The 26,247-nt window shown below is 46.5% G+C and overlaps 1 protein-coding gene across 1 annotated transcript; it reads left to right on the plus strand.

Moving 5' to 3' along the window:
- Nucleotides 1-3,324: 3,324 nt before the first annotated feature.
- On the plus strand, nt 3,325-26,247 carry SLC5A9 (solute carrier family 5 member 9). The gene is made up of 15 exons (XM_013106982.5): nt 3,325-3,555; nt 5,278-5,475; nt 6,078-6,149; nt 8,530-8,634; nt 10,503-10,667; nt 12,970-13,075; nt 13,297-13,377; nt 14,138-14,343; nt 15,149-15,284; nt 16,197-16,304; nt 16,486-16,636; nt 17,817-17,985; nt 18,518-18,733; nt 23,891-24,038; nt 25,388-26,247. The coding sequence occupies exons 2-15, from the start codon at nt 5,347-5,349 to the stop codon at nt 25,594-25,596; spliced, it is 2,001 nt and encodes a 666-aa protein (XP_012962436.2). The 5' UTR covers nt 3,325-3,555; nt 5,278-5,346; the 3' UTR covers nt 25,597-26,247.

Genomic DNA, 26,247 nt, shown 5'->3' on the forward strand with positions numbered 1-26,247 from the left:
CTTTTTACAGTATTGGTTTAAGTTCCTCATGGTTCTCAGACAAGAGGTTGGAGGACAACATCAAGGGAAACCGGTTGTACTTGAAATACATAACGCACATACCCTTTGCAGGGGCTGTGAAGCATTAGCTTACCTGCTTTGCTGTGGAGCATCACGGACTCTGGCAGCAAGACTTGCCTTCTCCTGCCCTCCCCCTTGGCTGGCTGTGGTCTTCAGAGGCACTCGGAAATGAAGAAACAAGGTGGATGTGTTCTTATGGCAGCTCCTCCACTTCTTCTACTGGTTTATTCATTATTTTTTAATCTTCGTTTTACTGTGGTAGCTAGTGGCCACAGTTCACAATGGCCTCATCGTGCAGCATCACCATGAACACAGTAATTCACAGCCCACATTGCAGGGTCTGCACAGCTTTCACTTCTTCTTTGGTGTTTCTCAGACCATCTCTTCATTTTCACTCCAAACCTGAACCATCTTTTCAGAAAAGCAATACCCAGAGTCCTAACATAAACTACAAGCAGATCCCTTCATGTCTTAAATTCACTGAAAATGCTCTTAGAAAAAAAGATTTATTCCCAGGGCTTTTACCCAGACTTCTGCATGGATTTGACAAAGACATTACGTAATAGCTAAATCTTCATTAGTTATATCTGTTTGCTTTGTGCCATCGTGACAATGATGAAAGCTGTAAATAAGTATATTGTCCTATCTTAACAAGGATAGCGTATCCATCAATAAGGACACTTACTCTGCTGAGATCTTTGCAAGGCTGTACAGGGAAGTAAATTAAAGGGAGAACAACATCCTTCATCTGAAGTGTCCTTGTTCTGTCACTTAATGTTTTACCCTTGCTAATATCTTTCAAAGTCTGGCTCTCAGTCAGAAAAGTCACTCCGTAAATATGACATATTTTATCCAGCCTAAGTCTACTCGGTCCTAGAATTATTTTTCTGGGCAAGTGCAACTTGAAACTCCACCTGTGGCATCTCAGCTGGATTTCCCAGCAGTCACAGAAGATTCCCAGATTCCCAGCTCAGCTGAACATAGAGGCACAAACCCTTCTTCAGGTTGGCAGGTGATGGAGTTGGAGGAAAAAGCAGGTGGGATGAGGCTCCACTCACAGAAATGTTCATTTCAACCAGGACTAAAATGTCTGGTAGCACCACACATGGCGCAGGGCATCTCAGCTCGTGTGCTAGCTTGAAACTGCCCTGTATGCCAAGGATCTCCTTAATCTACATGTATACACAGATGATAGGGTCAGTGGTCCACGGCTTTCAGGCAGAAGCTGCAGGTGATGGTCAGGAGAGAGTGAGGAGCAGGTAAGTGACAGTAAGGGCAGGCAGGTGTCACCTCCGATGCATGGAGGTGCAAGCATCCCTCCTGGTGAGATGGGCATGTAGAGAAACCTACCAAGGTACTGAAACCAGCACCTTCCCTGGCTCTTCTGTGTGGTATTTATACCTCTGACTTCATCGCAATTATCCCTGACTCACCCCAGGGTAAAATAATAATAATAATAATAATAATAATAATAATAATAATAATAATAATAATAATAATAATAATAATAATAATAATAACAACAACAACAACAACAACAATAATAATAGAACGACGCAAGGAGAGTTGATGGACTTGCTCCAGGCTTATGGGACAGTCCAGGAGTGAAAATCGGAGTCTGGCCTGCAGAGGGAAGAAAAGAGCTGTGGTAGCACCGCCGCGGCTTCCCGGGGGTCTGTTCCTCTTCCCGCTGCCCCTGCCTGCTCCCCACCAGGCTGCTCCTCGGGAGCAGGCAGAGTTGCTTGCCTTTAAACATTAAATACATTAAAGCTCATTCGTATCAAACCGAAATTAAACTGTGGGATTTTATTTGAGAGTCATTCCCTCTGAGAAAGGGCTGAGAAGAAAATACAGGTTAGCTGAATGCCTCTCCCATCCAGCCTGCAGAAAAAAATCCCCCCAGGAGGTAAGGTGAGAAGAGAGGCTTGGCTATTGTCTTGCCTCATTGCATTGTTATCTGTATACAGGCTAATTCCTCAGTCTATTTAGAAATTCACTAATTGTCATTGGAGCTATTTGCTGACGACTGTGAAGTAGCTTCATAATGAAGAGGAAGTCCATTTATTCGTTAACATTTGCGAAAATAATTGCCTGTCACTTAACCGAACATCCTTTGCTCCAGAAGCACTTGCTCTTCAGCACTTTTTTTTTTTTTTTTTTTTGAGCTGCACTCTTTGAAACGCCGCTTATAATTTCCAGTCCCTGAAGGGCTCATTCTCAGCTGCTGTGACATGAGTCAGAGAACAGACTCCACAAGAGGACACTAAACGTCCTGTCACTTTTACTGCAAGGAGAGCAGAGCACATTAATGGAGCCGCATTGCTGTGCTCCAGGAGGGCTCCGGCAGGTGGGCTGCAGCTCTGAGATACTGCTTAAACAGTGGGGTTTGGGGGATTGCTGCTCCTCTGTGGTCTATCCTGCTCCTCTTCTGAATGTTACTGTGGTTCCTGGGGAGGCTGTGGCTGCAGGGCTCAGTGGTAATGGAACCAGCTCTGGCCAAGGAGATGGGGCACGTGAGGTATCCCTAACCCCACCACCTGAGCTGCAGGGGCTGTCTCCTGCCCCCCAGCTGCAAGCCATGCTCCCACGTGAGAGGCTGAAAAAGGAGCAAGTTCCGTAAGGAGAAGGAAAGGTGTTTCAGGAGGAGGAGGAGATGCAGGTGGAGGTCTCTATCTCCCACCTCTGCTCAGTCCTATGTGCCCGTTACCCCATGAGTAGAGCCGACTTCTCCACCAGATCCTGGTCATGCCATGGGTCCCCCATGCTCACCAGCCCACCCCTGCCCTCCATGCCCAGCTCTTCTGCAGCCACTACCAACAAGGATGAAATAAGTCATCCTGTCCCTTGGCTCTGGGGAAGCAAAATTAGGCTTTGCCAACATGACCGAGAGGCTCTGAGCTGCTCTGCCTGCTGTGGAGGGTGCTCCGCAGTTAACCAGAGTGCTCAAGGTACATTGCCATGTCCCCTGCGGATAAATGGGAGCAAACGAATTTGCCCCCCCCCCCCCCCAGAATCAATAGAGACCTGCCTGCTGGCACCCGCCGGGCTTCTGCTGCTGTAATAGCTTTCACTCCAATGCCTGCTTGTTTGTTCGTCACCGTGTTGAATTTTTATTGTTTCCTGGGCACCTGAATTCCTCCTCCGCCCCATCCATTCCCAGGGCAAGGAGTGCCACATCTCCCAGGGGTGAATGCCTGCCAATGTTGACTTAAGAGCGTGGTGAGCAGGAGATAAGCGCTGCCCTGCTGCCGGGGCCGCCAGAGCCGTGCACCTGCTCCTCACCCGGGGTTCCTGCAGTGGGGCCAGGAGCCACGCGAACGTCACTGGGATGTGTCATCCCCTCGGCTGGGGCAGGGACAGGGACGGGTGTCCCTGGGGGCGTGGAGGGGCACACCTCCACGGCCAGCCCCAGGGAGCAGTGCATGAGCAGGACCAGCAACAGGAGGGTCACAGGACTGCCCTGAAGAGAAGAGCACAGCCACAGACGGGCTCAAGGTATGATCTGCATTGGAGATGCAGGCAGTGCCATCCTACCCTGCTGCACCAGCAAGGGGGCAGCCCTTATTGCTTGGGACGGTGCACTCAGCGAAATAACACTTGGCAGGGTCCTTCAGGCAGAAGTCAATGTCATGCTTGTTGGTTCAGCTGGCTTGTGGTACCTTGGAGCTGCTGGGAATGGCTTGCAAGGTGTACTTACTTTTCAGGGCGCAAGCTTTCAAGTGCTTGCCTGTGTTAATTGGTGCTGGTTCAGGGCTTTGGGATGGTGGGGTGAAAGGGGTTGGGTTGGGTGAGGACTTTGGGTTGGGCTCCTCACGGAGAGCAGGATTTCTGCTTTGGGAAGACAGGAGATACTGGCTTTGTTTGATTCTTGGGCAGGAATTTGATGAATTTCAAGATTAAGAGACTGTCTTTTTTTGCTTTTGGGTGCTGTGATGTTAAGAGGGAAGTGTGTGGGTGAGTGTAAATCAGCACTGTGCGCAGAGAGCTGCCTGTTTGCACCAGGGGATTTAGGCTTCCAGATATTTAATTTCTGGTAACTTTCCTTCAGCTTGTTGAAACATTTCAGTCTTGAAAAGCCTCTTGTGGATAATGAGACTATGGGGAGGCACCGCTCCCAGAGAGCTTCAGACTCAGGAGCGGGGGAGGACAGGGGCCGTCCGTTAGCAGTGCAATTAATTAGCAAGTAGGTAGCCAGCATTTGCAAGGAAACACTGGGAGAGATGGGGATAAAACAAAATGAGAGAGTGGGTTTGATGCTTCTCTCGCAATCAAGCGCAAATGAAGCTTGCATAAGTTTAAAATGTCCCACTTGATATTTCGTGGGGAGGAGGCAGCTATGGACAGCAGAGAACATGGCAGGGTGGTGAGAGATGGTTCTGCTTTGAGGTCTGGAGACTTCTAGGAGAAGGCTTGTGCCAGCTTCAGCTCCACAGCAGCTTTGCGGCGCTAGAAGGAGCCTTGGGCAGCCCCCCCAGAGCTGTCCCAAGGGAGCAGGGGGTGGCTTGACCCACTCCCTGACTCGGAGGGCTGGCGGTGCGAGACAGCTGCAGGCAGGGGCAGGAGGAACCTTTGCAGCCACATTTGAGCATGGCAGAGATGAGATGGGGGAAAAAACAGTTTCCCCACCCCACAGTCTTCCAGGCTCAGGGGATTGCTCCTGCAGGGCTGCGTCCATCTGCCTGTCACCAGCACTTGTGTTTTGACCATCAACTCGAGCACCCACAGGGACCTTGATGGCCTCCCCCTGGTGCTTCTAAGCAGGGTCCCAGAGCAGAGGGAGGTGGAGGCACAGGTTCTGCCCACCCTGAGTGTCACAGAGTGAAGAGCAAGACATCCCACGGAGCTGGGGAATGGCCCTGCTGTGCCAGGACGGGGAGGAGGGCCTGGTGGCTCACAGCTTGTCACTGCATGGCCCCCTCCTACCTGTCTGTGGCCCAAGACAGCTGCTGCTCCTGCTGCTGTTGCAGCTTTCCTGGTGTCACGCAGGGCACCTGGCAGCGACTCTGCTTGTCACGCAAGCAGCTTAACTCCTTTGCTGCTGCCAAGGAGCCTGCCGAGAAGGCTCAGCTGTCTCCTCTCCTGCCTTTCCCCCTGTTGCTATCTGCGCAGTGAATGCGCAGCTTAATGTGTGCTCCCTGCCTGCTGACCGCCCGTCGGGCCTCTCTGCAGCACGGGGCTCCCCACTCACACCTTCTCCACCTTGTTAATTATTACAAGGGAAGCGATGAAGACGAACGTGCGCCAAAGTCCAGTGTGAAAGAGAAAATCAGCAGTTCTCTCGCAGCCATGAGCCAGCCCACCCCAGCCACCACGGAGCCGCCCGCGCTGCCGGGGGAGACAAAGGCGGTCTTTGGGGTGGCAGACATCATCGTGGTGGTCTTTTACTTCGTCTTTGTCCTCGCTGTTGGGATATGGGTGAGTCCCTGAAGTGACTGGGGTTAGGTCTGCAAGCATTTGACCCTCCCCACTCCCCTGATGGGTACAAAGGTGCCTGCCTGCAAAAGGCATCCCCTGCACACACCGTTATCCCAGGCCCTGCTGAGCAGGTCGGGGAGGCGATATCTGTGAGTCCCCATCCCCACATGGGGACAGCTTTGGGGCTTGTCCTGAGGAAGGTGCTTGCCTCCCGTGCTGCAAAGTAGTCATGGGCAGGAGACCAGGGCAAGAGGAAAGCTGGGGCTGAGGGTGGGAAGACTGAAACGGGATGTTAAAATCTTTGGAAAAGTTGTTATCAATTATACGTTCATGTTGCTTTGTGTAGGCCTCTTTTATAGAGATCTACAGCATTTTTCTCCTTCTCAATGTGTACATGCAAGGAGAAGACATTAAATAAGTACTAGTGGCTTCTTTCCAAACCTATACTACCAGAAGCCTGCAGGAAGAGAGGCAGAAGCACACAAGCAAAGGGCTGCTGGAAAGGAATGACAGGGTGTTTCAGGGCTGCTGGGATGAGCGTTGGGTCTGACCTGAGGGTGGGTGAATGGAGGAAAAGCTGTTCCTTTCTCCTGTGTTTCCAGTCGTCGATACGGGCAAGCCGGGGAACCATTGGAGGTTATTTCCTTGCTGGACGATCCATGACCTGGTGGCCTGTAAGTGAAATGCATCCCTCTGTTTTTCATGGTTTGAAAGTAATTCTCTATTTAAGGAGGGCAGGCCTTTTGTGGGGATCCCATCCATACACTTTCTGTGCCCCTGGGACAAAGAGAATCCACCAGAAATCATCCCAGGCAACTTTGCCAGTGAGCTGCAATATAGTGCTACCAGACCAAAAAGATAGTTCAGCATCTTCAGTTGTTTCTCGTCTTTAAATTTCTCTGCTAAAGTAAGCAGTAAAAATGTCTATGCTGGTGGATGTGGAAGAGTTCTGACTGCCTAGTTGTGTTTGGCCCCAACTCACCAAAGATTCCATTGTCCCCAAAGCCAAGACAGCATTAGGTAATCTAGGAATGTGCTTTCCAGTAAAAAAAAAGCATTTAGAGACTGAAGAAAAAATAATCCCAAAGCCCAAGACTTTCTGAGCCCTTACTATTTAGAGTAAAGTCGAGATTATTGACAAACGATGTAAAGGATATAAACTTCAAACCACCAAAGTATAAATCTTCACTATGAAGAAAAAAAATCTATTGAAGGCATCTTTTCTTGGGAGTGAAAGGTACATATAAAGATAATTTAAAGTTTGAAAGGAATAAAAATGCCACAGGAATAAATATCCTTCTCAGCCAATGCCAAACTCTAGCACTATATATCTTTCTAGTGAGTCATGAGTAGCAGAATGCACTTCTCAACCAAAACACTGTTGTTTTTTTTCCCTTTTTTTTCCTTTTTTTTTTTTCTTTGCATGTGTATTGCTCATAAATTCACTAGGCTAAATTTTCAGCCTTTTCCATCAGAGATACATCTGTCTCTCAAATATGTTATTTCTTAAACATTCTTTACACTTTTGCTCAGCCAAGTGACATTTAAAGAAAATGCACAACTTGATGCTTTTTTCTAATTAGGAGGGGAATAATTAAAAAAACAGTAAAATGGAGTATTTTTCACCCAAAAATATTCTTCTTTTTTTTTTTTTTTTAATTCTTATTTCTTTTTGCTCCAACCACAGGTGGCCACAGAATCCTCTGGGTACAGGTTGGCTCTTGGCTCTTCTGATTTACAGTCCTAGGTCCATAGCAACCTCTAATACTGTTCACTTTTTATGTTGTTTGTCCAGGTAGAAAGCCAACTCTGCAGCACTTCTTGCAGGCTCAGTTCCTTGTGGCCTTCACCTTGAGTACACGACTGGCTTATACGTACTATTTCTTTTTACAGGGGTGACAGGTCTCTTTTGTGTTAGCCTCAGATAAACCCTGATGTTACATTGCTGCTCCTGTACAATATATCATCTTCTGTATTTTTGTGTCTGATATAGATATCAGGAAAACAGATTACAGTTCTTGAGAACACCACTCCCTACCTAAGTTGCAAGCTCATGTTGCAGCAGCCAGCTCTCTAATCAGGAGTTTTCTTCGACAGACGCGAAGCAGAGCTGTTGGCAGGATTCAGTGTGGGTGTTCATGCCATATTAATGTTTTACCTTGCTCAGAGGTGAGAAGCAGATCAAATTCCATCAGTCTTTGTTTCAAGTTTAGCAGTGCTAAGAGAAAAATTCCTCACAGGAGACGTAGCTGAAAGCAAATTTTCTCTGGAGAGAAAAGGGCTCGACTTGTACTTTAGGTAACATCTCGTTTGACCCTGAGAGGGATTTGGCATTGGCATACAGAAGGGAGGTGAGGCTTTGTGCCAAATTAAAGTATTAATTAAGTCATATAGTCTTTGCCCAGTTTAAATTGCCTTGGAGCTTGCATTCTTCCAATTAGGGTGTCAATGAGCCATGGTAGGGACAGCATCGAAGTTAACCTGAAGAATTAGTATTTTCCAGCCTACTGCAGGGCTGAATATCTTTGAACCTATGTGTACACAACAACACAAACGACTACACATTGCCAACATTGTCCCTGCTACTGTTCAGGAACATCTTGTGTTAGGAGGAGCTTCAAGAGGGTGGTCATGTCGCCGTGGCCTTGTAAACCACCACATGCTTGTTCAGTGCAGGACTTAAAAGAGGCTGGGATGTCTGCAAGCTGTGGAGAGGTAAAGCCCAAAGGGTCAACAAGGTTGCACATTGCTGGCTGTGTACCAAGGGAATTGAGAAATCCATCACATTTCGCAGACACTGAGGTATCTGTGGCTGCCACCAGGCTTCCCTCACCCCCCGTTTCCCCCAGAGCAGATGTTTGTCTCAGAAGAACCCTTGCCAAAGCAAACACTGATTCTCGGGGAGGAAAACCCAACTCTCCAGTAACATCCAGCCACCTCCCTGCAAGGAGATGACATCCTGGGGAAAGGGAGCACCTGGGGGAAGTGCTTGGGCTAACAGAGAAATTCCTTGGGATGACTTTCTGTGTTGTGTGCCTGTGCTGTGTGTTTCAGATCGGAGCATCTTTGATGTCCAGCAACGTGGGCAGTGGCTTACTCATTGGCCTGGCAGGGACTGGAGCAGCTGGGGGCCTTGCTGTTGGGGGCTTTGAGTGGAATGTAAGAGCCTGTTATTTTGTCAACTAAAACATCACTGTTTACAAAGGGACTGCGGATTCATCTCCAAAACCTGATGCTAACGGTATCAGTAACGCCAGGTTCTCAAACCTCAGAAGGGAAGCCTCCAGAAATTGAGACAGCCTAAGAAACATGAAGTCTTTATTTTAGTTTTAAGTGGAATCCACTTAGATGCTCTTTGACCTTCCTGGAAGCATATGGCCATATTTTGTAAGCTTTAGTCACCACTCATCAAGATTAAAAGATAATAGATGCTGAAAATGTAGTTGGATAATCACAGGATTCTGGGAACAGGAACTTTGAAAAAACAAACAAACAAACAAAACAAAACAAAACAAAACAAAAAAAAACAGCATGTGCTCCTAAATTCAATGCAAAACCATGAGAATTGGCAACACTGCATTCACCTGTCAGCTGCCAAAATGTGACGTCTCTGGGGTGAACATCTGGGTGCGAAGGCAAGTCTCATTCTGCCCTATTGAAATGCCCTGGAAAATTGCCACTGACACCACACAGAGCATGAAAAGCAGGCCCTTTGTGTGTGATGCTAATGAAATTTCTCAGCTGCAGTGATGAGGAGTGAGATTAGTGCCAGCCTCACAATAAACATCACTCACCTAACTCTAAATCTCTTGTCTGTATCAGCAGAGCCTGCTAATAGTGCCGGATACTTGCCAAGCACTGGCAGGGCCCAGCCCACCAAAGGCTCTTTCCTGGGATATCTATTCACTGCAGCTATTTATTTTTTTTTAAACCCTTAAGATCACCTTCAAGTCCTTTGTGAAGAAACCTGAGCCTGCTTTCAGGCTGGTGCATGTAAGACATATCACTGTATTTTAAGTAAATCTATTCAAGTAATTTTAGAAGCCCATGAAGACAAGATTGTATGTCAGGACAAATCTAGCTTCATGAGTTTAGATTCATTTCTTTCAGATTGGAAAGGGACCTTAGGATATGCCATTATTCTCTCCCTTCGGCAAGGGACATCACTCAGCTGCAGGGATCATATGGGCATCTTTTACCTAAGCCAATCTCTGCCACTGCAGGAACCACGGCTGTTCTCTTCAATCACGCTCAACCTCTGTCCCCAGGGCTCAGTTTCATTTCTGATAACTTAAATAACCAATCAAAGTAAAATCTGGACTAATGGAGGGTACTTGGAAGAAAGGTAATGTCCAGAACATCCAGGAAGTGAGGTCTGGTAACCCAGTGGCTTTTATTTATGTTCTGGATCTCTATTCTGGGCTTTTGCTGGGTTTCAGAAAGGAAACACACGGTGCCTTTAAGACTCTTCACCTGTGGCAAAACAACTGAACTGCCCCTTTATCTACCCGCAACAGAAGCAGATCTGCTTCAGCCTGAAAGGAGAACATCCCAGCAGAGTCTTGCTGTTGCTTATTTTTATGCTCTGCAGGGAGGCTGCTGCCTCAGCCTCATCACTTGCTAATCAAGCAACAAACAGATGCTCCAATCCTTCTCTGAATCACTTAACTATTCACTGCCACAGAGTCAGTGATTTCAAAGGCCACCAAATACAACATCATCTTTAGAGACCCAGAGCAACAGAATACACCATCTTGCCCAAAAGATCCAGATAAGGAATAGATATGCCACCTGTGACAAAGAAGCATGGGGTGTAAGAGGAAAACTTAAGGAAACTTTTAAATATATTGTGATAATTCTTTCATTTGTCATTTCATCTTCTGAGTAGGGACAAAAAATCCGAGTACTTCCCAAATACATTGCATGGCACCACACACTCCTTTCTTAAGTTGTCCACTGAAAGGGAATATGAGAATTATGTTCCTGTGTTGAATCATGTGCCTTTATTTTCTCTGTCTCTTTATCAGGCTACCTGGGCACTTCTGGCTCTTGGCTGGATCTTTGTGCCTGTTTACATCGCAGCTGGAGTGGTCACCATGCCTGAGTACCTGCAGAAGAGATTTGGAGGGCAGAGGATACAAATCTACATGTCTGTACTGTCCCTCATTCTCTATATATTCACCAAGATATCCGTATGTATCCCATTGAACACAACCTTTGTGGCTAGGGCAGGGGTAGGGCATCCTGGCACAATGCAGAGATAGCTCAGATGTCCTTCGAAGGACCAGCTCAGCTACCAGAAACAATATCAGTGTGTTTTGTGCTTCTTTGCTCAAATACCTGCCTCTGCATTGATCATGGAGATTTACCTTGAGAGAGAGAGTACTCATTAAGGAGCAATACACAGGGAGAACTTTACAGGGATATAGCAGCTAATTACTAGATGGTGTAAGTACCACAGCCTGCCTTTTCCCTTCCATCAAGTCAAACCTTTGGTAATTTAGGCAGGGGAACTGCAGCATTACCCCATCTGAGCATCTGGCTGGTTACATCCTGTAGATATGAAATCCTCTTAAATGATCATAAATCTGCATAGTCCTAGTGATTAGTTTGCTGTTGTTCTTGTTGAGTTTTCAGCATTAGGGATGTTATTCCTCTCTCTCTCTGTCACTTGCGTTGTATAAGGAGGGTATAGCAAAAGGGGTAGGTTCTAGCTTAAGATAAAACTCATTATCCTTTCTGGATTGCTTGCAGTGTTGTACCCTGTTGGTAGTTAAAATGCAAGGTAAGCTGTTGGGTATTTCATTTCATTTAAATGCCATTAATAAAGAGGTAGAACATATGTTCAGAGATTTGATAAGAACTACCTGTGCCCTTGGAGGGACAGGACTGTACTTCAAAGCCCATTACAGGGACTGAAAATTTTTGTTTTGGCCAGTTTTGACTAGACTCCTTTGAAGTATTTAGATGTCAAATTGCCTTAGAAGATTTTGAATGAAGATGAGGCACCCACGTGCCTTTTGCAGCCAGCCTCAGTGTACTTCCCCCAGGCTTATTACTTCTCAGTTCCTGGGGGGTGCACTGGAAGATGGCTCAGGGCTGGGTGCATGGGATAGATTTCATCCTCTAATGGCCAATTGTTGGTCATGTTGCTTGCCCCTTGCTGCCACCACTGCCCCCAGGAGCTTTGCTCTCTGCAGTTGGAGCATTTCTCAGGACAACGTCTAGGAAAGAGATGTCTGGAGCAAAACTGGACAAATGGAAAGTCTCTCCTGCAATAACACAACAGTGTGCACAGCTACACACTCAATGCACATGGTGGAAAAAGACCAATATTTCAAAATGACCTTCGGCAGAGCAGAATTTGCCAATGCCTTTCAGGGCAGGACCCTGGCCCCAGTCATTGCTGTTTCATCTCAGTGGTTTCTCCTCCGTGCAGCTAATTCACACGTGGCTGACGGATGTGGCTGGCGCAGTTTATGGGCATGACAGGTGCTTTCTATTAAGCAGTGCCTTTGTTTGTAGAGAGCTCATTTAGCGGCTGGCTGGACAGCCGGCAGTTGGTTACAAGAAGGATTTTTCTTCCTGTGCATTCTGCCCAGGTGTAAGTTAGCAGCTAGGTCATTGCAGAGTCTTCCCTGTTTGCAAAGAAAAGCAGAGATCTCAATAAACAGTGCTGTCAAAGGACTGAACCTGTGTAGCTACAGAGCTGGTTGCATTTCCTGCTGGAAAGTCAAAGACTCACTGGCTCCTGTAGTGCCCTGGTAGTGGTTGTCCCATCTCGGGATCACAGAGATCAGGAGCAGCACTGGATGCTTGCTTATTTGGGGCACAGCAAAGAGAAATCTTGTCCCATCCCTACTGTCTTGCTTTACAAATGTCTTTGCCTGTACCTCACCCCATACCAGGTGTACAAGTGTTCTTCAGGTTGATTTCCCAACACATACACATCTCCCGTATCACCTTCCACATCTGAATGATGCTATCTGTATAATTCTGGGTTTCGCTCAGTTTCTGGTTTCATTCTCTCAGGCAGAAGGTCCAAACAAAACAGAGGTGGTAGGGGTTGCTATATTTCTAAGGAGGTCCTCAGCAGGTATAACCTGTTTTACTGGAGTCATTTTAATGCTGAACAGTGTAAGTAGAAAAGCAGGTTGATGACCTTTTCAGATAAATAAAACGTGGTGCAAGATAGCAGTGACACTTTACAGAGGTCTTCCAAGCTGAGAGTGACTCCAGGCCACCAGGACATGGTGATGGGCAGAACATGGTCTGTGCTATTTCCACCTTTCCTTCTGTGGATACATGGGCACAGGTTTGATGTCCCCACAACGTGGGATGCTGCTCACCATGGGTGGCTTCACTGTCAGTGAAGCTTGTCAACGCTTTCATCTGCAAAGGGCTGCAGGCTGCTCTATGAGATTGCACTTGCACAAAGCAGAGCTAACATCAGACTTTTATTATAATTATTATTATTATGAATTTATTTTCCAGACAGACATTTTTTCTGGAGCATTGTTCATCCAAATCTCTTTGGGCTGGAACCTCTACTTGTCCACTGTAGTCTTGCTAGCGGTGACTGCCGTCTACACCATAGCTGGTAAATAACAAATTTTAAAATAAACACTATAAGCTATGGGCAAGCCCCTAAACATGTTCTTCCTGGGAGGGTTTGTGTCCTGGGGTCCAGCCCAGTACCAGCTTTTCCCAGTGGATCTGTTCTGAAATCACAAAGATGGGGCCAAGGAAAGCCTTTTTCCAGGTGGAATACCTATTTCTATGTACGCGGGGACACTGTTTTCTCACTGTTTTTCCTAACAGGTGGTTTAACAGCTGTGATATACACAGATGCGCTGCAGACCCTGATCATGATACTGGGAGCTTTGGTCCTCATGTTCATAGGTAAGGGGAATCTGCAGTGACATCATACAGTAGTTTAATGATCCCAAGGTCGTTAGACCTTATTGGGGTACCTCACCTCACCCTTTCAGGTATAGTGCAGAAATGAGTTTCAGTCATTCACAGAAGTGGTGCTGGTACAACTCTCATTCACCAACAAACCAGAGTTGCTTTGTCCTTTGCACTAACTGTATGGTGGTGAGGTTCTGGATAAGTTCATCTTGCCAGTTGGAGCTTATCTGGAGCTGCCAACAAGCTTGCAAAACTGCATCCCCAGGGACAAATTCAGCTCTCACTATGCTCATGTAAATTCAGAGTAACTCTGCTGACTTTCCTTGTTGACTTTGTGGATTACTGTGGATTCACCTGGGCGTAACTGAGAATTATAAAAAAATAACAAGGAACTGACCATCATTGGTCTTTGCTTTAAGCCTCCTTGGCAAACAGAAATATGGATATATCCTGTTTAATTGCATGCCTTCCTGCTCCAGTTCTCGGAAGGTGTATTGGCAAAGGCTAGATGCTGAGCACATTGTGAGGATTCGGACGACAGAGGTTTTCCTGCCTTGATCCTCTTCCAGGATGTGCTGTTCAAACCACAAGGACTCTGGGCAAAATCCAGCTTACTCCTGTACACACTTTGACTTCCAAAAGTGAGGGTGGAATGAAAAGAAAGGAGATGAGAGGAAGATAGGTGAAAAGAAAAGCTATCATCAGACTCAGATAAGGAAATAACATTAAATCATTGGTATTTTCTTTTCAGGATTTGAAAAAGTTGGCTGGTATGAAGGCCTGAAGGAGAAATACAGCACAGCGATTCCAAAGGTCATAGTCCCAAACACGACCTGTCACCTCCCACGTGCGGATGCCTTCCATTTGTTCAGGGACCCAGTCACAGGTGACATTCCTTGGCCTGGACTTATATTTGGCCTCTCCGTGCTGGCTCTTTGGTGCTGGTGCACTGATCAGGTAAAGAAAACCTTTCCCTCTCAGGCACCCCACTGCAATGTTCTTTCCAACCCACTCCTCACTTTGTAGATCTGTGAGCTGAAACATGACTGTGTCTTGCTGTGCAGGAGTTACTGCCTCTGTTACTGGACTAGACCTGAATAGTTCTCTCCTTCCACCTTCTCAGCAAGCTGCTACTTTTGTGCGCTTCTTAGGGTGGGTGAGCAGATTATTTTCATCTGTCTTTATCCTGCTGTGGGCTGGTGAGTACTGGGGGTCTGCATGCAGTTTGTGCAATGAGGTTACAAAACAGGGAGCTGGAGCTGGTTCTGAAGTCACCTTGTGCAGACCTCCAGACAAGCTGCTCATATTCCAGCAGGTCTCACGTTTCTTATCCCTATCCAAGTTACGACAGGGAGAACTGTATTTGTTTCTTAAGAAACTGCGCTTTTGTGGTTCAAGGTGGGATAATCACCAAAACCCACCACTGAACTTTTACCAACACACCCTCATCTGCTTCATTCCTTGTCTCTTGCTGCTGTATAACTGCTGTCTCCAGTCCTCAAGGTGGCTTCACTTCAGTCAAGGGCAAAATGATTCCTCTAAAGGAAATTTCCATGCTGCCCTCTGCCATAGCCTGTACGCTGAGCTCTGAGCAGTGGCAGCAGGCTGCAGTCAACCGAGATGGGAAAGTTGCCATTGGCATGCAAAACACTCTGGGATCCTGTCGCATGAAAGTCATCCATGAGAACAAGAGGAGAGATGGATCCTGCTCTCTCTGCAGTGCTCCAGCTTTACTCCCCACTCCCTTTCTGACCAATTGCAGGTGATAGTCCAGAGGTCACTCTCTGCCAAGAACCTCTCCCATGCCAAAGGTGGATCAGTGCTGGGAGGATATTTGAAAATCTTCCCTATGTTTTTCATCGTCATGCCAGGGATGATCAGCAGAGCTCTTTACCCAGGTGAGCCTTCCCATATTCCTCACCACAGGGCTTTACACCTTGTATGATCACTAATCCCACACAGGTCCTTCAGCACTTTTATACCTCAGAAACTCCACTGTCTTGCAGGCATACTTGTATTTATTCCCGTTGTGCACAGATGTTCCCATGCCCTTCTTCCACCTTCAGTGTTCCCACAGCAGAAGAAATTAGTGGGGGTATCCTTATGGGGCAGATTGTACCTCTGGGAACAAAGAGCTCCATGCTGTGGGCATTATGTATATCTATCTAGATGGAGTCGATGACAAGAAATATATGAAGCACTGAGGTTGCCCTTTAGGTCCTGTGGATTACTTCCATTGTATATTTGGTGAGAGTCTTGGCAATCTCCCACACAGATTCATGCAGTTCCCGGTGGATTATGTGAAACAGCCCTCCTTTGTGGAAGAACAAGCATTCCCCTCGTGTTTTCTCCCAAGGAAATGTCATTGCTCATTCCTCCAGAGCATGCCACTTCCTGGGGAGAATGTCCTGGTTAGAAACACTGCTCCTGGAGGAAAGTGCCTCACGTGCTTCCAGACTTCATGAAATAGGAGTAAGTCAGCCTGCAGCATCATTGGCAACCCAGCTGACAGGCTCATGGAAGCTCTGCAGTTCCCCCAAATAACAAATCATCAATGACTACAATTACGTAGCATCCGGGAGACTTATGTCAGTACCCTGAACAGAACTGCAATATGTCATCTCAAAGTTTCACCTTTATTTTAGGACATAAAAAAAATACTTCAGCTCTACTTGCTCTAGCTGCATTCCAACTTCACTTCTGATTTTATATTTACCTACACGGGGCATCAAGATTTGTTCCCTTGAGTTATGTGTCCTATGGTTCAACAGTGTTTACATGACTTCTTGTTTTTTTCCTGTATCCTACAGATGAAGTGGGCTGCGTGGACCCAGACATCTGTAGAAGGGTCTGTGGAGCAGCAGTGGGTTGTTCCAACATTGCCTACCCCAAACTTGTGATTGAGCTCATGCCTGATGGTGAGAAACCTTTACATTCGTGGAGGTGGGCTTGAGCCAGGCTGTATGTAGAATCAAACTGCCCTTATCCATCCTAAAGATAAGGAAATCTTCCTGCAGTTACCAGCCAGCCGGAAGATAAAAGAGTGCTGGGAATCCAAAGGGTCTAGTCCTGATTTTTTTCCATGTTTTTCTCCGCCAGGGCTCCGGGGTTTGATGATTGCCGTGATGATGGCAGCCTTGATGAGTTCCCTCACCTCCATTTTCAACAGCAGCAGCACTCTCTTTGTTATAGACATCTGGCAGCGGATCCGCAAACAGGCTTCAGAGCAGGAGCTGATGATTGTGGGCAGGTCCTTACATTTCTTTGTGTCTTGTTGCTGTCATCATGTTTTGACTGCAGCACTTACATTCTTCAGTCTGGACCCACTAAGAAAAAAACTGGTGCCAAAAACATAGAAGAGGAACACAGCATGGGAAAGAGCATTACCTTGTCCAGCTTCACCTCAGATAGATGTAGTCAGAGAGAAACACTGTGCTAAGTAGATCAGTGCCCCTCTCTTCTCTTAACTTAGCATAAGTACTGCCTTAAATCTGTATTTTAGAAAAACCAAAAGTACTCTAGAGTCACCATCACCAGAGGTCTTTAAAAACACGTTATTTTTGCACCAGACAGGAGCAATACATTGCAGTTGCTCCTTTTTCATGAAAAAGAGCAGGCTTGATGAGCTGGGCCTCCCAGCTCTCTATCTTTGTGATAAGTTATAGTGCCCTTTACGAGCAAGCTTTAGCACTGCATTATATCAGGGGCATATAAAGTTCTCCTCTTGATAGCAGAATTTAAGCTGCATTCTGTATGTTTGTACTGTGTTTCCCTCTCCAGTCACAAGCTAGCAAGAAGTTTCAAAACTTCATTTTGGGACAGGTGAGGGATGCAGGCAATAGCTTGCTCCACTGCTGTGAAGTAGTGAGAGGGAATATGGGCAAACCTCTACAACATGCAATGCAAGATGAAGGAGGGTTGTGGTATGCACCTGAGATCCCAGAAGCAGTTTTAATAACCAGAAAATGTGCTGGAATTTGTCAAGGACACCAGACTGAGTGCATTATCGTCTTGGAGAGGTGGCAGAAAAATTCCTAATGATCACAGCTTCCATCTTCCTCTGTTGCATCCAAGAGGAAGTCCTCTGAAGATCATGTCACTCTCTAAGACACATGGAGATGAGGGGCTTGCACTGACCGAGCTCGTGGTTAGAGTCACCAGGCCCTTGTGGCTCTCTTGTGCATGTTGACTGCAAGTCCCAGCACAGCTCACTCTGAAATCCATGAAATCAACCCCAGGATTTGACTGAATTGACCTTCTAAAGGAGAATGATTTTGTCTTTACTTGTGTACGTTACTCTTGACAGTGATCTCTGGCTTTATTCTTAGGAAATTCTGAAAGCAATTGTAAGTTTATTTTGCTGCAACATTTCATTTTCAGGTGGACTCCTCCAACTATAGAGCTAATACAATTTTATACTCATCTTCTAGAGTCTTTATCCTCATCCTGGTAGTCATCAGTATTCTCTGGATCCCCATCATTCAGTCAGCCAACAGTGGCCAGCTCTTTGACTACATTCAGTCTATAACCAGCTACCTGGCTCCACCGATCACAGCTCTCTTTATCTTGGCAATCTTCTGCAAGAGAATTAATGAGCCGGTAAGTGGGATGTAAAACACCAATTGATGCACATATTTAATTTGATAAAATAAATAAATAATTTTCCCTTCACTACCCAGCTTAGGAGATTCCTTAGATTCAGAGCCAGTCCAGCTAAAGTGTGACAATTAGAAAGAATTTTCCTGGCATGCATTAGTGGATCTTAGCCCAGTCTCTAGTGCATGTGTGTTTGCTTCCAAGAAGCCACTGCAAGTGGTGCTTCTTGGCAGTCTCCTCTGAAATCACAAAAGCCAAGGTTGTTCTACACTTTAGGGAGGATGCCTCGAAGTCTAGTTGGAGGCTTGTTGCTAGGAGGAGACTCTTGCATTGTTTGTGCTCTATCTATTCCATGTTCAAGAGCAGAAAGAGAAAAATGAGAATTTTAAACTGAAAACATCCTCCTTTGATGAATGTCAGTGTGAGATGCCATCAGGTCTATCAAAGAGCTGAATTAAAAAAAAAAGGCAGAGAAAGGGAACTTCAACCAAGGGTAACATGCAGTGACCTTTTCTTTGTGTCTGCCTTTTCTCAGGGTGCTTTCTGGGGCCTTGTGGTTGGGCTGGCTATTGGACTCGTTCGGATGATCATCGAGTTTATTTATAGCACACCGTCTTGCGGTGAGGAGGACAGAAGACCAGCTGTGCTAAAGGACTTGCACTACCTCTACTTTGCACTCATCCTCTGCGTCCTCACTGCCATTGTCATTGTCGTTGTTAGTCTCTGCACCCCCCCAATCCCTGAAGAAAAGGTAAGTGACTTTTCTCAGAAGCCCCGTTTGGTTTCCAAAAATCTCTGAAATCTGTCCTTTTCTTTTCCTTCCATGGCTGAGAAGTGGAGTGTAAAGCATACGCTGCAAAGAAGCACTTGCTCCTCAGCTTTCTGTTCCCCAGGTCTCATAGTGTTAATGCTTCCCAAGGCACTGAGTGCTTGAAATTGAGTGCGAGTTTCCATGCTGTGCCTAGAGCTGGGCTGACACCACAGCCCATCATTGCTGGGTTAGAAAGAAAAGAAGAAGGGGGAAGGAGAGGAAATCATATTATGGAGCACTGCTGAGGAGGAATTAAATATATCTAATTGTAGCATATACCCTGTTTCAGCAGAGCCAGCATCAATCTTGCAGGCAAACAAGATTAATATCTTTTGCAACATGGGCATTTAGGAAAATAACATTTTGTCCCAATGTGATCTCAATTACATTTAATAACTTTGAGTCAGGCACAACTTTCTTTTACTTAACACATTCACATGGTGCAGAGTTGGGAGGCATTATATAATAAAACCTTAAAGCAACTCTTCCCAGTCCCAAGTTTTAAAGCAGCTGTCAATATAACAAAACTGCCATCTACCTCCAAACAAAGGTTGCTGGATAGATTTAAAAAACCTTTTTTTTTTTTCCCCCCTGTCTAACTGCATGAGGAAATGAGGGTGATGCTGTCACAGCATTTTCTATCTGTTGCTTCCTCATAACTTGTAAAGCATTAACCAGCACCATCAATGTTTGATTGAATGTTAGTGGTGTCAGAGATACCCAGCTCCTAAAGATTACATGAAAGCAGGTGCTCAGATAGAGGAGAGGCAGAGAGAGAGAGAGACTGCCTTTGTGTCTGCTTTGAGATAAAGTCTCATCTTTTATTAGCTATCAGAGGATCCACATGGGAGAGAGAAATACTGGCAAGAAGGCACCATTAGTTCTGCAGCTTACGTTGTTCACTACTGCTCAGGGGTGGCCAGATGGTTGCCAGCAATTAATTACTGTGGTTTAATGAGTTTCCACTTATCATCTGACCTGTGATAACTAAACGTGTTCAGTGCTCCCTGCCCACAGCAATAGCAAGATAAGATGCATTAACGCAGAACTGGCAAATAGCAAACATCATACCAACAGTTCAGAAAGTGAAAAAACTGGCCGCAGCACCAGAAGGCTTTTACTCTGACCTCTGAGGTATAAAAACAGTTAAAACGTGCTCTAAGGAGTGCGTGTGTTGGGGGAGGAGGGAGAAGAAAAGTCTTGTAGATGCATGAAAACCTAGAAAAAAATGTAACATATTTATCAATACTTGAACCAAGTACTAAGAAGGACTTGCCTGCCTAACCTGACTTGCTAGACAAAAGAAGCTTTGTATATCGTAGCTAGCTGGATTTTATGAACCATATTTAATACCATACAGGATGTGATTAGATACCCTTGGGAAGCTGAAGTAGGTGCCAATATTGCTGGGTTGCTGCATGTCTGGCATGAATCTGAGTGGGCAGTGTTAAAACCAGCACCTTTCATTTTCCCTCGGTCACACTGGCCCAGCTTTTGCCCTGGACATGAGCACGTGAACAGGGTTGGATGGTGACCTGTAGTGGTGTGCTTTCCCTTGGTGCCCTGACGAGGTGCTATGGGAATGCTGAGATAACCCTATGAGATGCTCTGTGGCCACTCTGAGATGGTTCAAGGACAGAAAGGCTGAGAGAAGAAAGAGCAGGAGGTAGAAATCGGGATGGATGTGTCAGCCCACCTGGACCCAAGCTAGCACCTGAATTTTGGGTGGCCATTAGCAACCTCAAGTTGCTGGGTTTTGCCATGCAAGTGAGCAAACTTGTAGTGAAGATATTTTATGTCACCGTGATGGTGGCTGAGGGGCAGCAGGCATCCTAGCCAGAGCTGCCTGAAGCTCTGGCCCTTCCCAGTCCCAGGTGCTGGACAACTCGCTTTGAGAGCCTCAGATAGTCACCCATAAACATTGCGTGGGGCTAGTTCTGCCAGCCCTTATCTGTGCTACACTTTGAGAAGTAATGATGAAAGACACCTTATAAAGGCTAGAAATTACACCATTTATTTTGTCATGTGAAAGGAAAAGAAAAAACAAGCCACCAAAAGAAAAGCCAAGGAAATATAGTGATAGATCAGATTTCAGCAGATGTAAATCAGCATAGCTTCATCGCCTTCAAAGACCAGGAACAGCTGCTGAGCACAGTTATGCCACTTTACATCAGCTGAAGATCTACACTGGACAACTTTAAATATTGAATCCCAATTCTTTTCAGATAGCAAATGAGCAAAAGGAGAAAAGAGATTTGTATCTGATGTTAGAGCGGTACGGCTAATGTGCCTGGCTTTAAATGAATTACAATCCAAGAACTGCAAGCTGTAGCATTTTCTCTGGCTGTTTTGGACACTCTCCCATCCCTGTGGTGATTGATGCTGTGCTGGAAAACAAGTATGCAAGGAATTTGTTTGGTATGCTCCAGAGTTCATATGTCTTCATTGTAGGTAGTCCATATTGTGTCACGCCGTCCTTGAAAACCCTGCAAAAGAGCTTACAATTAAATTTGAGACTGTGAAGCTGAAACACAACTGTCAGGTGCCAGATGGCATTTCGGAACAGAAGGATTTATTCTAGTTTACAAACAACAAAAGAAAAACTGTGCTGAGTTATTGCAAACTCCCTTGTCCAAGGAGAATGTGGGGGTGAAAAGAGAAAGAAACAGCCCACAGAAAGAGAGCTATGCAGGCAGGTAACGTCCCCAGGGGTCAGGGTTCGTGCTGACAGGCTGATGGATAGGCAGTTCCAGCTGATGTGCTCCAGAGCTGGGGATGTTTTCCCAGTGTGCTGAGGTCTGGATTCAGCATCTCCTTCAGGTGCAGAGCTCAGGAGGAGAACTGAACCAGCTGTGGCTGGCCTGGCCCCACACCGTGCACTGCTGAGGTGCTGCAGCTGGGCAGGCTGGTGCTCCCCCTGCACCCTGTGGTGCCACTGAGAGCAAAACGTTTTGTAACCCCTGCTGAGGAGCTGTAGACAACATGAGGCTTCACCTCTAGGGTGGTGGCTTGCCTTGTTGAACAGGTTGGCCACAGGCAAAGCAGCAGCACTGTGTGGCTCAGTGGTGAGATGTGAGGAGGTTACCGGTGTGTCCATGCTGCTTTCAACTGAGAATTGCTCCCACCTGGCAGAGTCTGAGCCCCAGGGAAACTCCAGCCCCTGCAGGCTTCACTGAGATGTGAAGTGACAGTCACTCAGTGACACATGGGAGGAGAAGCGAAAAGAAAAAAAGTTTCTCAGACGCTTTAGTACCCTGAAACTTTGCTATGTTCCAGTGACATTTTCTAAGTGATTAAAAAAAAAAAAAAAAAAAAAAGAGAAAAGAATCCTTGAGAAAGATGAGGATCATCGAATCAAAGCAATTTAGCACATCATGACAAGAAAGATTAGCCCTGCCCAATGCTCATCTTGGTTGAAAATGATTTAAATAAAGCTATAAATCTTCTGGAAATTATGCAACATTTTATGTCAGCTGGAAACTGCTGCCTACATTTGTGTGTGCAAAATTCAAAAATTAAACTCACGTTATTTTGTAAGTGACCCGTTCGAGACATTCATCTCCATACGGGCAGAGCAGGGAGGCAGTCGCTCATCGGGCAAACGCACGACTTTGCCTGGCCTGTCAGCAGCAGCACAGCCCCGCTGCCCTGGTCCCATCCCGTGGGAGGGCAGGCCGTGAACCTTGTGTGGGTTTGATGAGTGCAGTCCTTGCTGTTTGCCACGGTCACAGCATGCAGAAGTTAGGAAGTGCCACCAAGCTGCTCAGCGTGCACGGTCGGCCAAACAAGCAGCAGCTGCAGCTTGAATTTAAAGCCCTGCGCCCCTGGGATGGTTACCCCACAGCTGGCAAAAGGACTGCTGTGGGGTTTGCAGGATGAACCCATCCCTGCGTGCTTCCTGTGGCTAAGTGAGGAGAAGATGTTCAGACCTACCCCAGGACATGAGCTTCAGACACCCTAGTTTTGTAAAGCAGAGGAGATTGCAGCCACAAAAGCCTTTCCAGAACAGATCATCCTTCATGGCTTGTCATTGAAAGGACAACGCAGGGCACGGTAATGTCTTGTATTAGACCAATAGAGAAAACTGGAGTTAAACATAAATAAAAACACCAACACAACAAATGAAGGAAAAAAAAAAAAAAAAAAGAGAGAGGGAAGAGACGTTTGTACAGACAAGTCTTACAGCGTGTGCCCATTCCTTTCTTCTTGCGACTACACCTGTTGGTCTGATGCATGGTATTGCCCTCGCTGCAAACTGTGACCTGTTTATCTCCACCATGGCTCTGTCCCTCTGTGCTGTTGCAGTCACAGGGCAGAGACACGATACTGCTGCTCGTCCCACCTAGAGCCCTGAGGTAAGCGCCTTTGGATGGGCAGGTTTCTGCTTTGGTGTGAGCTTGTCTCAACCATGGAGTTTAATGTTCATGCTGGATTTTCTCCTCCTATTAAACTGCAACTGAGATAGGACACAAGATCCTCCAGTCTCTCCCCATGTCCCACAGAGCCACTTAGATATCAGTGTCCCCACAGCCATATAGCTGCATGCTAACACCCAGCTGATCTTCATGTGATGAGGATACAATTGCTGTCTGTAACTGGCCATAATCAGAGAGGGTTATCTTAATTTTTTATTCCTTCTCTCTCCTTCTTTTCCCCCTTTTAATTGACTTTGTTGCCCTTTCCCTGTTGGAGGGCTGCTGTTCTGGACACAGATCTTCATCATTATTTCATGTCAGTAAGCTTAACAAAAAGGAGTCTGCTTCCGCAGTGTCTGCTAAAAGGTTTCTGGTAGAGACAGGGATGGAACTGATTAAGCAGAATGACAACAACAAAACAAAAGAAAACAACAACAAAAAACAGATGGATCGAAACTAGATTAACTCATTTTTTTTCATCTTTTCAGCTCCAACTGGATGATACCAGCTTTTAAATTTTTTTATTTTATTTTATTTTTTTAATTTTCCCCAGTGTGTGGGTATCTGCAGAAAAGGGAGATGAGGGAAAAGCAGGACCTGTCTCCCCAAAGAGGGCCATGACTTACATGCCAGTTTGGGACGGGCAGGCCATAACCTGTGTGTTCTCCATCTCTCTTTGCAGCTCGCTTGCCTGACATGGTGGACAAGGCACAAAAAATCACCTGACATTGACCTGAGAAATTACAAGAGCGAATCAGCGCAGATGAACTCAGCCAATGGAGAGGGCGACATGCTTGAAAGTGCAGATTTGGGCAATAAGGAGGAGGAAGGTAGGTACCTGACTGTGGACAAGCACATTCATTCGCATGTGTGTGTATAGCCAGGATCTCACACACATGCCCTCCAAAACTCATGAGAGTTGTAGTCACTGGAGTCAGTGACTTGTACTTATGGGGATACCAGTTATAGAGATGTGATGAATGGAAGTGTGGCTTTTGGTCTTCCCATTGGCACTGGGGCTCTGTGCCACGACACTGCAGCTATTTCTCTGTCTCACCAAGATGCCTTTGAGGAGATCTGTATTGATCCTGCAAGCATAATCAAAGCAGTAGCTAGTGGTAGCACTCTCATGGCAGGCTCTGTAATCAGCACGTACAGATGGTGTCCCTTCCTGTCCCCATCACTGCCAGGAGATAAAGCCCTTGTCCATGTGCTCGAGATGCCTTCTCCTTGCCCCTGTGTGGTCTGTGCTGGCCAAACTCACTCAGCGATGCTGTAATATCCTGCATCAAAATGGCATTATGGTCCGAAGAGTAGCAGGAAATGCTACACGTGCAAGTTCTGTTCAGAGTGAAAAAAATAATAATCCAGCTTTCTGGTTTTGAGCTTAACTTTCCAAGGTTACAGAGCAGAAGAACTCAGAAGAAAGGCACATACACAAGATTTTGCTACTCCCTCCTTTTGTTGGTCAGGCCAAAGGACACTGGTACCAATTACAGCCAAGCTAAACAAAAGTGAACGACTAAAAGAAATCTCATTTTTTTTCCCCATTAGAGTAAGTTTGGGTTTCAGTTGAATGCAGCTGTTCATCATTATTTATTACGTTTTATCAACTCCTAGTTCACTTAACTAGCTCATATTTTTATAAACAAATGTCTTGGTAATTTTGTGAATAGTAATGATAGGAAAGGAAACACAGAACAAAGGATCTGACAGTTTAATGAGATTTTTTTCCTTGGGTAACACCTTGTTTTCAAGGCCTTCTACCTTTCAAAAAAAAAAAAAAGAGGTTATATTTGGAAAGAACAGCCAGAGCAATATATACAGCACAGGACTGACAATTAAAGCACATACTTCACCTGGCCTGTCACGTGTAATAAACAAGCCAGGAGATCTCTAAATGGACCATCATGCTGTCAGGAATATGTGAAAGTGGAAGGAAGCTGGGTTGGGGAGGAAGGGGAACAGCTCCGTTAATTAACTAATGAACAACTGGTGTTGCAATCAACCTGCAGTAATCAGCACATGTACATGGTAGAGGCAGAGCTCGCTCCTTCCCCTTCCCATCTCCATCTTCTGTCCCACCTGAGGTGCCCCCAGACCCCGCAGGCTGGCCGACACACAGATGAGGGAGGGCCGTGTCCCAACCTGGCAGTAACATTTTCTCCATCTCTCACAGCACCCAGGCCTCCTTGGTGGAAAATGCTCTACCTGTGGTTCTGTGGCCTGTCCCCTGGCCCCACGCGCACCCTGTCCCAGGAGGAGAAGGCCGCCCTGGAGCGGAGACTCACCAGCATCGAGGAAAAGCCCCTGTGGAGGACTGTTTGCAATGTTAATGCTGTTCTCCTGCTGACCATTAATGTCTTTCTGTGGGGATATTTCGGCTGAGGTGGGGTGAGGCGGCAGCACATGGCTTTGGTTTCTCTCAGGGCTTTTCAACTTCATGTCCAAGCTGGAGGTGTCAGGTGAAAGAGGTTCTGGTGATGGTCCCCGTGGTGCTGGCGTGCCCGGGGCGGCTGTCCCCAGAGGCCCTGCTTGCTGGAAATGCCTGCGGGGCTCAGTTGGCCCATGACTAAGACAAGGTGTGACTGAGACTCACAACCAGTCACATCCAGGACGTGTGGGGTCAAGCCAAGAGGCCTGGGGGCAGCTTTAAAAGGTGCAGAGCTGAGCCTGGCAGAGGGCAAGGGCTCTGGAAAAACCTGGCTGTGGTGCTCGCTGCCCTCCTGCGACCTGACTTTGCTTGCAGGAGAAGGACTCCTGGTTTACACTGGTGTGAAGCACTACCACAGGTTTCTGTATGGCCGAGTTGAGACAGGGTTAGCGTGGAGCACTGGCTTAGCTCAGCAGCAACAACCCATGCTCCTGCAGCCCCCCAGGACCTGTGCTGGACCCCCCCAGCTGGCACTGGCAGCAGGGACGGGGTCCCCCACCAGCCCCCCGGCCTTCCCGCTCGCAGCACGAGCCTGTTTGCTCACCGCACCAATCCTGCCCTTTAACAGCATTACAGCAATAAAAGTGCCTCAGTAACAAAGCCAA

This window comes from Anas platyrhynchos, chromosome 8, assembly GCF_047663525.1.
Source record: "Anas platyrhynchos isolate ZD024472 breed Pekin duck chromosome 8, IASCAAS_PekinDuck_T2T, whole genome shotgun sequence".
NCBI lineage: Eukaryota > Metazoa > Chordata > Aves > Anseriformes > Anatidae > Anas > Anas platyrhynchos.

Excerpts from the sequence above, each read along its gene's own strand:
- SLC5A9 (XM_013106982.5), top strand. The coding sequence starts at position 5,347 with ATGAGCCAGCCCACCCCAGCCACCACGGAGCCGCCCGCGCTGCCGGGG. Across the intron at positions 17,986-18,517 it reads GCAAGAGAATTAATGAGCCG|GGTGCTTTCTGGGGCCTTGT; the intron begins GTAAGTGGGATG and ends GCCTTTTCTCAG. Across the intron at positions 18,734-23,890 it reads CCCCAATCCCTGAAGAAAAG|CTCGCTTGCCTGACATGGTG; the intron begins GTAAGTGACTTT and ends CTCTCTTTGCAG.